The sequence below is a fragment of the Mytilus californianus genome, unplaced genomic scaffold, assembly GCF_021869535.1.
Source record: "Mytilus californianus isolate M0D057914Y unplaced genomic scaffold, xbMytCali1.0.p SCAF_4, whole genome shotgun sequence".
Lineage (NCBI taxonomy): Eukaryota > Metazoa > Mollusca > Bivalvia > Mytilida > Mytilidae > Mytilus > Mytilus californianus.
This window is the reverse complement of record NW_026262690.1, coordinates 84725643-84738565: the sequence shown is the minus strand read 5'-3', so window position 1 is coordinate 84738565 and position 12923 is coordinate 84725643. Positions and strand designations below refer to the sequence as shown.

General features: G+C 32.9%; 2 protein-coding genes across 2 annotated transcripts in view; one reads left to right on the top strand and one right to left on the bottom strand.

Annotated features, from left to right (window-relative positions):
- LOC127738752 (echinoderm microtubule-associated protein-like 2) overlaps positions 1 to 12923 on the bottom strand; it is a 107469-nt gene that overhangs the window by 12424 nt on the left and 82122 nt on the right. The window lies entirely within an intron of this gene.
- LOC127738757 (uncharacterized) lies at positions 3446 to 6571 on the top strand. The gene has a single exon (XM_052250112.1). The coding sequence runs from the start codon at positions 3705 to 3707 to the stop codon at positions 5406 to 5408; it is 1704 nt and encodes a 567-aa protein (XP_052106072.1). The 5' UTR covers positions 3446 to 3704; the 3' UTR covers positions 5409 to 6571.

Genomic DNA, 12923 nt, shown 5'->3' with positions numbered 1-12923 from the left:
ACCGACCCTCATTGTCAATTTCTAGATGTAAGTCAAGATATGAGGCAGACTTAACTGTATCTGTAGTATCCTTTATCTCTAGTTCGATGGGATAGATTCGTTCAACATAGTCACCAAATTTGGTATTATTTAGTGAGAGAACATCATCTATATAGCGGAACGTAGAGTTAAAGGATATTGCTAACTTCTTATCTTTCTTCCTAAGAAGTTCCTGAATGAAGGCAGCCTCATAATAATAAAGAAACAAGTCGGCAAGAAGAGGGGCACAATTGGTTCCCATTGGAATTCCGACAGTCTGTTGAAAAACACGTCCTCCAAACGTAACAAATATGTTGTCGATCAAGAAATCAAGCATCTTGATAATGTCAGTTTCAGAGAATTTTTTGTTTGAATCAGAGTGATTCTTTACAAAGTAGGATTTATCCCTCCAAAAGACAAGATACTTGTATCTACGTTCGCCATTCTTTTTAATGAAACAAAGTAATACCAACTCTTTCAATTTGTCTTTTAGTTTGGAATGGGGAATACTTGTGTAAAGTGTAGAAAAGTCAAATGTTTTAATACTATTGCAAGATAAGAGAGTCTTAGATTGTATGTACTCTAAAAGATCTTTGGAATTTTTTAGTATCCACATCTGATTCACGCCACCTCTAGAATAGGCAGTTTCACAATATTTTTGGAGCCCGGCTTTGATTGCTGATAAAATAGATGTTAATAATTTAGAAAGAGGTTTCGTGGAGCACTTGGAAGACCCAGCAATATACCGATGTTTGTAAGGACCCTTATGAAAGTTTACCCTACACTATGTTAATTTTTACAGAACACCACAAAATCTGGAAATGCTAGCGCTTGCTATTTGAATATGCAAGGTGCAGAAAAATGAACCCTTCACATAATACATTGTCCTTTCTGGATAACTCGACAGGAGTAAAGGGTAGATTCCTGAAATTAAGTATTTAGAAACATAACTTTCTTCAACCATTAAAAAGTCCATGAAATATAGAAAAAAAATGTATTAGGAAAATTCAACCAAAAATAATCAACGAAATTTTGTAAAAATATATATATATGGTAAAATACTAACTTAGAATCCTTTCTGTCATGGCCAGCAACTTGCCCAGTGGCTATTCTCACCTTATCAGGATGATTTGCCAAACTGAAAATATATAACCATTATAAGTAATTATAATGTCTAGACAAATTTTGCCCAGATTTATCACTTCTTAAAAAACTTCTTCTTTAGGGAACGACCATTTGATTTTTTGGAGGGTTCTTGGATCAAATTTGAAATAGAAAGGCAGGATCTCAAAAGGCTGTAATATTTTTACCTGTACGATTCTTTCATCTCTTATTTTTTTGCATTAAAGAATTTGAAAACTATCCTTAAATATAGATGTTTATATGAGATTACGCAAAGTAATCCACCCCCCCCCCCCCCCCCCAAAAAAAACAACAACAACGTAACGGAGATGGTGTAATAATCTCCCCTGATTAGCCGTTTGAAGTGAATTGAAACACTTAATGAACTTTCCACGACATTTTTGTCAAATAATTGTATGGCGTTGATCGATCAATACATACTTTTGTCAGTAAAATGTTGAATTTTGCACTTTCTCGATAGGACTCAATATCGACTGGATTGAAGTTGTGTATGATTTTCATATAGAAGATTTCAGAAACTTTAACAATGAAAATTTCTAACATGCTATAGATAATGATTCATTAGATTTGTAGACATTAAATTTACATGTCTAACATGTTTGTATTTTGTGCAAATTTTGATCACTGCGCATTGTCTTTTTACATTAATTCATGCAAACTAAAAAAACATCTGAACATTTTCCGAATATTACGAACATTATCTGCCCCTTTCTCCAATGATCTCCTATTTCAAATATTTCGGTAACGCGTCGCTGATGAGTCTTTTATGGACGAAACGCGCGACCGGCGCAGCTAATTCTATATGCTTGGAACTTAGGTGTTTTTAACTATGCCTTGATCAATTCCCAACAACAGAAGACCCCTATCTTGATAATTCGGTCTCGCAGTATCTAGGACATGAAAACGTTGTGAAACAGATGTTGAAATGTTCGTGAGACAGTAATGACGCTGCATATGACGTCATTATGGTTTTCGCCTATGATATTTTTGCGGACACGAATTATTAGTGAACATTACTTTTTTAATTTCAAGAAATAATGATAATATTCTTTTAATTTGTCCGTCCAAGCACTTGTTCGGGTAATTCAAACTACAATTTAGAAAGTGTCCACACCACAGTTTAATTCGAATTGAAGCGAGTTAACTAATCCACACTAACGAAAACACATTTCTAATGCGAACTAGTCAATTCGAATTCGATTAAAATTAAAAAAAGAAGAGTGTGTGTGAACGCAATTAGCAAATTCGATTCACATTCGATTCAAACTCAATTCGAATTAAATGTACGTGTGAACGAGGCATGACAGGGAGCTATCATTCAGCAGCAAATCATGTATATTCTGGATAATATCACCCTTATAACGTGAAGATACATTGCTTTGTACTAGACAGATATGCCGAGTCATATGTGTATGCTATCTCACAACAACAACTTCCTAAAATGGCCATATCAATTATCATTATAATAAACTGTTGAACCAGAGATATGTCTCGCCTGTCAGCAGAAAATTCGGAAAAAGATAATCTGATGGACAGCATCATTGGTAATTGATTCAAGTTGCTGGACTATGACATAGAGATGCGTGTCAAAATTAGATGAATTAGGAGTTATTTGAACTACTTCGTATTTAAGAAAATGGGATAATGTAAGAGACCTTAAAAATGGAAAATATCATTGTCTATCACAAGCAGTTCCTATCAAACTGACTTAAGCAGAAAACTTCACATTTAAAATTGCTTTATAATTCAAATTTTACGGGACAGAGCTTCAAAATAGTTGCCAAACTGATATGTACTGATAGGAATGCAACTTTATAGAAAATATCATTGATCTATCACAAGCTATCACTATCTAATCAAACTGACATAAGCAGAAAACTTAACAATTGTTGACGCCTACGCAGCTAGAAACGCAACATCTATGTTTAGGATTACCCCAAAACTTCCTCATGGACCTAAAGTTGGAAAACTGTTGAAATAATCGGTTTGGGAATTTTCAATGATTAATAGCTACTTTTAAATAAGACCTTTTTTCTGTGAAATTTAAATTTAGCTATTGATTATGAATCACTGTACCAAAAAGAGAAATAAAACAAAACAACAATAAAACACATAAAACTGTGAAATAATGTGGACTTTAAATTTCCATCATGGTTTTTAAACATACTGATACATCACTTGAATGTGTTTAATTTTAAGTATAAAAGCTCCTAGTTAGAAAGACAGGTTGAATAACTTTTTAAATGCATTTAAAAAATAGTTTGCAACCTGAGGTATATTTGCATAATTGTACTAGAAGGACTAGAAATTTATTACATACAACAGGAAGAATAAGTTGGAACAAAAATTACTAATAATAATTTTAAAATTGGTTATCTTTGATAATCCTTACGATCAAAAATTCCATTCATGTCAAGGTACATATCAGTAAAGAATATTTATTCAGATTTTTAAAAGAGATATGACATAACTGCTCAAGGATGATTCAGTAATTACAATGTATTACAAGAAGGGAAAGGTGTGACAAAACAAAATCTATCATCATGGCTTCGGCATCACAAGCACCAAAAATGTGTGAATTGTGTGAAGAAAACAATAAAATTCAATGGAAATGTTTAAAATGCGAGTTTTATCTGTGTACTAAATGTTGTAAAATTCATCAAAAAGTAAGATCGTCAGATGAACACAAGGTCATTGCTATCGAGGATATCGGAATAGCTAAGATAAAAGACCTGGAAATCGAAAAAGATCTTTCAAATATAATGTGCAAAGAACATCCAGAAAAAATCTGCCAACGATTCTGTAAAACATGTGAAACCGTCGTTTGTAAAAAGTGCATTAAGAAAAATCACAGAGCCAAACATGAGGTGGTTGATATAAAAGAGGGTTACTTTCATGGCATAGATAAAATAAAGAAAACTAATTATAAACTTGATATAGAGGTCTTAAATCTTGCAACAGGTATGTCAACTCTTGAAGTTCTTACATCTGACGAAAATGAAAAATTTCAAGCAGAGAAACAGAAGATTCTTCAGAGAGATCAAGATCTCAAAGATCTAATTGATAAGCATACTAAAAAACTCTTATGTGATCTAGACCTAAGATGGAATATTTTCACTTCGTCAATCAAAGACGAAGACGATCGTGGAAAAAGGGAAACTCAAAATCTAGAAATCAAAAACACAGAATACAACAAAGTCTTAAACTCCTTTGATGCAAAAGATGTATTCTTAACAGCTGAGTACATAAAGAAATCATCAAACACCAAAATAAGACCTATCAATACATCATACACTCATCTTCCATCATATGTTCCAAGGGAAGTCACTCCTAGCACTATCTCTCATGGAACTTTACAAGAAACAACCAATGGGCACAATGAAAACATTAATAGATGCTTTCAAGTTGAAAAACACTACACAACGAACTTTAAGGCAACTGATGAACTTGCTTGCAAAGCTGACGGTTCACTTTGGATAGGGGATTATCAATCTAAAAAGTTACATAACGTCAAATGGAGTGAAAGTTCTTTTAAAACAACCCAGTCCTTGGAGGATATCAAGATTTATGATATGGCCATAACATCAAATGATGACCTACTTTTGGCAACCTTAGAAACAACTCTTAAAGTTATTCAACATAAAAAACCAAAACAGCTGATTTCAAAATACAATGTGTCACCACATATTATAAAATGTGTTCATGTTTCGCATGATGATAAGATATTAGTTGGAGTTCGCAAATTTGGACCTGCATTTCCCATCATTGGACCTAGACAAGTGATCGTTATGGATATGGAAGGAACCCATATTAAAACTTACAACAACAATTTGTTTTCTTATCCATTCAAAATAACCACGGATCATACAGGAACAATATATGTGATTGACTGCACCTCTGAAAATCGAAATGGTCGAGTTGTGGTTATAGGACAGGATGATTCAATGAGGGGTGTATTCAAGGGTCATCCGGACATAAATACCAAAGACTTTCCTTTCAAACCCTGTGACATAGCTAAAGTATCCTTTAACTCTGCTTTGGTCATTGACACAAATACCAGGATGTTATACCTCCTGAACAATGATGCATTATGCATTAAATTCATTCAATGTACAGACCTTGGAATTGAACTTCCTTACAGCATTGCGACTGGCAACAAGAGAAAAATATTTATTGGAAGCAGAGAATGTGTAGGAGAAAAATCAAGTACAAAAATACATGCCCTTATATACAAGGAACTGGTTTAAACGAACTTTTCATACAGTACCCTCTCCTAGAGTGAAAGTGAAACCTTCGACCATAGTACTTACATAGTATTTGGTGTATCAACTTTTGACTACCTTTTATTTGAACTAAATATTTCCCTAGATTTTGCTTGTATACATATATCGCAAAAAGGAATGTTATCCTCACAATAGTCTGTTTACCAATTACCGATTTGATTCTGTTATAACAAATTTTTAACACAAATCGCTTCCCTTTGTCATTCTTGGACAGGTTCTATACTGGCCGAAATTGGGCTTCTGCTGTTCTTAGCTTAACAAAAATTAAAATGTAATAAAAGAACAGAGTTCCAATGTCCCCCGCATTGCACATATTTTATCTATCCAAGGTACAAGGGCAATTACTTAAAAAAAAACTTTTTTTTTGTTCTTTAAAACTTTTTATAAATATCTTAGAGAAATGAAGGCTTCAGAGCAAATGCAATGCGATTTCCGTTATAATTAATATTTCAAAGAATTGCACACATGAGAGCGCTAACAATGCAATTTTCCATATAATCAATATTTCCAAGGGGGATAACTCTTTTAAAAATAATTGATCAGCACTGATTTTGGAACTCGTCCAAAACATTGCTAATATAAACCTATGATATAAATTTCATAAAAATCTGGCAAGAATTGTACATGTGATAGCGCTAACAAGACCGGACGGACGGACACCCGGTATTTCTATGTCCCGCGCACCGCGTTCCTCAAAGATTTGAAAAACTTGAAGGTTACACACATCACGCTTAGATAAATTTGCTCTTTCCGGTAGCTCTCCATTATCAATGAAAATGCATGCTCCTCCTACAGAGACTTAAAAATAGATCTCTAATTACAGGATCAATTACGGGAATTGGCAAATAGACCATTGTATGCCCAATTGCCACTTAATTTATTTATAAATAGCATTTTCAAATTTAGCGCGCTCAATCGTGAGCATGGCACTGCTAAGTACAGTTTTACCAATATTATCTAGCCGTAAATCATAAACGACAGGGTATTGTGGTAGAACCTATATTTTCCATTTATTCTAATAGGCAACGAACCATGTTTCTTGGAGGTAGTTTTTAAATATATCTATGATTGTATATAAAAAACAACATTTTATCTAACATTAAGGATGTTCGCTACTCTGTTTCAAAATAACAAGCTTTTCAAAAGACTATTATAAATTGATAGTATGTAAATAAAGGAACTGAAAAAGCAGAAAAAAATGTAGGGTCCGTGTGCTTGTTTTAGATATATAAGCCATTGAAAATTTGGCGGGAAATAATTCTCTCTAGACTTTTCTTACATTTACCATTGACACCCTTTTTCTTTCAAAAATTATGAAAAAATAACAAGGATTTTATAGGATTTTCAAATAAGGCTTTTTAAACTATTAGTAATAAAATTATAAAAAGAAAAGTAGGGGTTAGCGGGGAAAATTTTTTAATGACACTACATGGATAAAATCCAGAGGAATCCGAATATCTGGCAAAAATTCAAAAACAAAAGGATCGGGATGTTCGCCTGTCATGTTTTGGAATTTTTGTCAGATTTTCGGAATCCTCTGGTTTTATCCATTTGAATGCCTTAAAAAATTTTGCCCACTAACCCCCATTTTACTTTTTATAAATCTTTTACATGTATAAATATAAGGCATCTGTAAAAGTCTTATAAAATCTTTGTTATTTTTAATAGTTTGTGAGAACTTAAACTTGTCAATGATAAAGCTATGAAAAACCAAGAGAGAACATTTTCCCGCCAAAATTTCAATGGCTAATATCTCAAAAACAAGCACACGGACCTATATTTTTTTTCGCTCTTTTGGTTCCTTTATTAGACCCCTATCAATATATTCTAGTTTTATGAAAAGCTTGTTATTTTGAAACTGAGTAGCGAATTTCCTTAAATGCCTTTTAGAGTACACTGCAAATTGTCAAGCTCCACTGAAGATTCAGGTAGACAGTGACACTTGATATCATACATATGATATAAATTATTTATTTTTCACCTGTTTAAGTGTTTAGAGCAAATATTAAATTTCAAGAAAGATAGATAATGATTAAATCTGGTTCAACAAATCACTTTGAAATATAAACTGTTGACACAGAGATATGTCTCGCCTGTATGTAATTTTGATAGTAAAATGCAAATTTTAAAATTAAAATAACAATACTCATGATGAAGGGTCCTGAAACTGTCAGATTTGTCGGACATGACCTTATATGAAAGGTCACTGACCGAAATGGATGATTGGGATTTATATTATAAATTTTTTTTTACAGAAATATTTTCAGTCATTTAATTGAGATTGGATTTTTTTAATAGACATTTTGCACTCTTTTTTGTTTTAAAATGCTTCTCTGATAATAAAACTGCCTTTGTTGATGCCGTGTGAAGTTAACAGTTTGAAAAAAAGACCCCAAATTTCAAGTCATCTCAAGTGGACCAAAATTGTGAGATTAAAAAATTCGGGATCCTTGCTCACTATAGATTTTATTCACAGTAATATCAAGTCTAATACTGTTCCATTTGGAAAAAAAATAATGATTTCAACTGCAAAAACAGAATTTATTGCAAATGATTAATTTTTCGAAAGATGAGACCACTATTGACTGTAAGCTCAGTTAAGCTCTTTTTGTGTCTATTTATGATGTAAACCATGACAATCTAAATAAAGTTTTTCCATTATTTTTTTATTATCACTATTTACTTTTCATTGCCATCAATGTTAAAATATGTGTAAGTTGAGCTAAAATCTGCCTTCAATATAAAAATAAGAAGATGTGGTATGATTGCCAATGAGACAACTCTCCACAAGAGACCAAATGACACAGACATTAACAACTATAGGTCACCGTACGGCCTTCAACAATGAGAAAAACCCATACCACATATAATAGGCCCCGAAATAACAAATGTAAAATATTTCAAACAAGAAAACTATCAGCCTGATTTATGTACAAAACAATGAACAAAACAAAATCATAAACAGCAACAAACGACAAACACTGAATTACAGACTCCTGACTTGGGACAGGCACATGCAGAAAGAGCAGGGTTAAACATGTTTCCTGGCGCGCCAAACCCTGTATAACAGTTATTTCAAATTAGGATGCGTAAATAATTTGAGGCTTATATGGCTTGCATTGTATCTACACATAAAACTGATACAGAATACAAGAAATGTAAAACAATATTTTCCAGTAACATGCCACTTAATCAAGATATAGCTTTTGAATCTATGGATGATTCAAGTCTAGTTTAAACTGGTAATGTTATTTCATAGATTTGTAGTTTTTTAATGTATAAATCAATAATACAAAGTACTTGGTGGTGGCCATATTGGGATATACTGGGTTATTGGATAGATTGATTGCTTATTTGGTGTTTAACACAACTTTCAGCACTATTTGCTATTTTGTGGAAGCCAGTTTTTATTAGTAGAGGAAGCCTGAGAGAACCATGGCCTCGGCAAGAAAATTTGCAATCCTTGTCAATTAAGATTGGAGTCCAATGTACCTGCCACGAACTCGATACCTCATTGTTGACAGGCTAGTGCTACAGTAGATGAACTATTACATAACTCTGCCACCGAGTCACCCGAGGTCATTGGATAAATTTTTTAAACAACATCTTTATCAGAACTAGTTTCTATTGGATGATTTGATATATATGTTGTCTTATTCTTTGTCCTTTAATACAATTGTCACATTAAAGAGAAATCTAACCACGAATCTCAATAAATTCATTTCTGTTTTAAGATTTCAGGTTTTTCAGGAAAAAGGTTGAATAATAGAAAGTTTTAGGAAGTCTTTGATATTGTGGAAATATTAAGTTTTAAAATGTGTGCTATGATCGTACGACTCAACCTTCTTTTGCAGGAAAGTTTAAAGCCAAAATGTATGTTAAGACAGATATAATTATGCTCTGATGTTCTTTTGACACTAGAATGGCACCAATGAACCAACATATAATAAAAGAACAGATTTCCAATGTCCCCCGCGTTGCACATATTTTATCCATCCAAGATACAAGGGCAATAGCAACAACAACAAAAAACACTTTTTTTGTTCTTTAAAACTTTTTATAAATATCTTTTAGATTAGAAGGCTTCAGAGCAAATGCAATGCCATTTCCGTTATAATTAATATTTCCAAGGAGCATAACTCGTTAAAAATATTTGATCAGCACTTATTACTTATTTTCGAAAGTGTAAAAGACATTGCTGATATAATCCTATGATATAAGTTTCATAATAATCTGGCAAGATTTGTACACATGAGAGCGCTAACAATGCAATTTTCTATATTATCAATGTTTCCAAGGGGCATAACTCTTTTAAAAATTAATTGATAGGCACTGATTTTGGAACTCGTCAAAGACATTACTGATAAAAACCTTTGATATAAGTTTCATAAAATTCTGGTAAGAATTGTACACATGAGAGCTAACAATGCAATTCTCCATATTATCAATGTTTCCAAGGGGCATAACTCTTTTAAACATTAATTGATAGGCACTGATTTTGGAACTTGTCAAAGACATTGCTAATATAAACCTATGATATAAGTTTCATAAAAATCTGGCAAGAACTTTACACATGACAGCGCTAACGATGCAATTTTTCATATACTAATGTTTCCAAGGGACATAACTCTTTTAAAAATAATTGATCGGCACTGATTTTCGAACTCGTCCAAGACATTGCTAATATAAACTTATGATATAAGTTTCATAAAATTCTGGCAGGAATTGTACAAATGAGAGCGCTAACGATTCAATTTTCATTATAATTAATGTTTCCAAGGGGCATAACTATTTTAAAAATAATTGATCGGCACTGATTTTAACAGTCGTCCAAGACATTGCTGATACAAACCTATGATATAAGTTTCATAAAAATCTGGCAAGAATTTTACATGTCAGAGCGCTAACAAGACCGGACGAACGAACGCACAGACGGACGGACGCCCGGTATTGCTATGCCCCCCTTCCCGCAACTTTAAGAAGATGTGGAATTATTTTCAATGAGACAACTCTCCACAAGAGACCAAATGACACACACATTAACAACTATAGGTCACAGTACGGCCTTAAACAATGAGTAAAACCCATAATACATAGTAAGCTATAAATTGCTCCGAATGACAAATGTAAAATAATTCAAACGAGAAAACTAAAGGCCTGATTTATGTACAAAATAATAAACGAAAAACAAATATGATATACAGCAAAACAAAGACAACCACTGATTAAAGGGCTCCTGACTTGGGACAGGCACATACAGAATGTGGTGGTGTTAAACTAGTTTGAAGGCTTGCAACCCTCCCCTAACCTGTGACAGTGGTGTAACAGTACAACATAAGAAAAACTATAAAAATCAGTTGAAAAGGGCTTAACTCATCAGATCAATATAAAGCATGAATACATCTATCAAAAACACAGAGAGGACGTTCTTTTTTCAACAATAGTAATGGTTCACGATTGCTTTCCACATCTATATGTCCAAAATTGAATAAATCATTCACGATCATAGACATGTTAGAGATGATTTCCCCTCGAACATTTTCAAATTTGTTAAATAATATTTATTTTTGAATTATTTAATACAAATATTCTTAACATACTGCCTAAGAAGATATATACTAGTATCTCTATTTTGTATAAAATTTTAGCATGTGAATCCTTGTTGTTGTATGCAAGCTTACAAGAAACGATATTCATACCAATACAATAACGAATCTGCATTTAAAATGGGGCACAATTCGGTCCCCATATATATGAATGTCTGTAAATAAATATTACTGACAAAGCGTACAAATTGTACAAAGATGATGTTAGAGAGAAAAGTAATAGCTTCAATCATCTAATGACAGTTATAGTTAATATATCTTGCATATTTATCTTTTCCGTGAGAGTAGACGACTTCAAATGAGTTGCAGAAAATAAATTTCAAACGACCATTTGATTAAATTAAGATGATGAAGAAGACTAGTATATATAGTCGAAAAATTCATTAAGTACTGTCAACGGAATAGAAAGAACTATCAAAAGCATACACTTTCTCTTAACTATCATGATTTTCCCATTCAAGAAATAATTGTTTTTATATGGTGTACTACCATTAAAAGAAAAGCGAAAGATACCAAAGGGACATTCAAACTTATACGACGAATATAAACTGACAACACCATGGCTAAAAAGAAAAAGACAAACAGACAAAAAACAGTACACAAAACATAGAAAACAAAAGACTGAGCAACACGAACCCCTCCAAAAACTCGGGGTGATCTCAGGTTCTCCGGAAGGGTAAGCAATCTAACGATAAGATATTTCAGTTCGTCCAAAAAAAACTTTACACAACAATAAAACTCCATAAAGCTAATATATATTGCCCTCTAAATAACTCATCTCTTCTCATAATCAGATAGGTCACATGTAGTTGAAATGTCGATCATATAAAAATGTCTCGACCAATTACACGTAAAAAAACCTCATCATAGATACCAGGATTAAAATTTCGTATGCCAGACGCGCGTTTCGTCTACAAAAGACTCATCAGTGACGCTCAAATTATAAAAATTAAAAAGTTCAAATAAAGTATGAAGTCGAACACTTAAAGAGTATTGTAGAAATTAAAATAACAAAAACACCGAACTCCAAGGAAAATTCAAAACGGAAAATCAAATGACAAAATCAAAAGCTCAAACACATCAAACGAATGGAAAACAACTTTCGTATTCCTGACTTGGTACAGGGGTTTCCTTATGTAGAATATGGTGGATTGGACCCGGTTTTTAGAGCTAGCTAACCCTCTCACTGGTATGACAGTCTGACAGGTATGAGGCATAAAACATTTATCATTTGCTTGCTATGTCTCTAAATAGCCCCTCTATATGCTGTCCTCAACTGAATTCCATCTGCAAAGCCCATATCACTTTAGTTTGAAAGTATGTTTAGGGGGCAGGAGAAAACCCTGTCTTAAATTTATTAAAATATTCATGTTTCCGTTGTGTTCACATAGTTCAAATGACCTTTTATTTCTCAGTGCTTGCTCTACTAGGGGAACTCGTCGTGCTGCTAATGGTTAGTAAAATTCATTGAGTTGTTAAGTCATTTTCGAAAATGTCAAACAATTAGTAAAAGAGGACGGGATAAAGGCTACAAGTAGAACAATTATGTAGTCATCTGTGACATATATTCCATAAATAGGTCAACCATATCATGATTGTGTACGTGATGACTAACTTTGCCTTTAACCAATGGCTCAATAGTTTCGGTGTAAGCAGCTATCCTCTAAGTAAAAAGTATAATTTCTGGAATATCGTATCAGCTTGGATATCTATACTCCATATGCATGTTAAAGGATTATGCTAGCTTTTTTGCTTCTTTTACTCATTGAAAAGGATGATGGAATAGTGTGCTACTGTGTTAAATAATGGTATATGATGAAACACTATGAAAAGATAATATAGTTTACTCTTCAACATGAATTCACTGCAACTG

Bases quoted from the DNA above. Each gene is read 5' to 3' on its own strand.
- LOC127738757 (XM_052250112.1), top strand. From the start codon at position 3,705: ATGGCTTCGGCATCACAAGCACCAAAAATGTGTGAATTGTGTGAAGAA.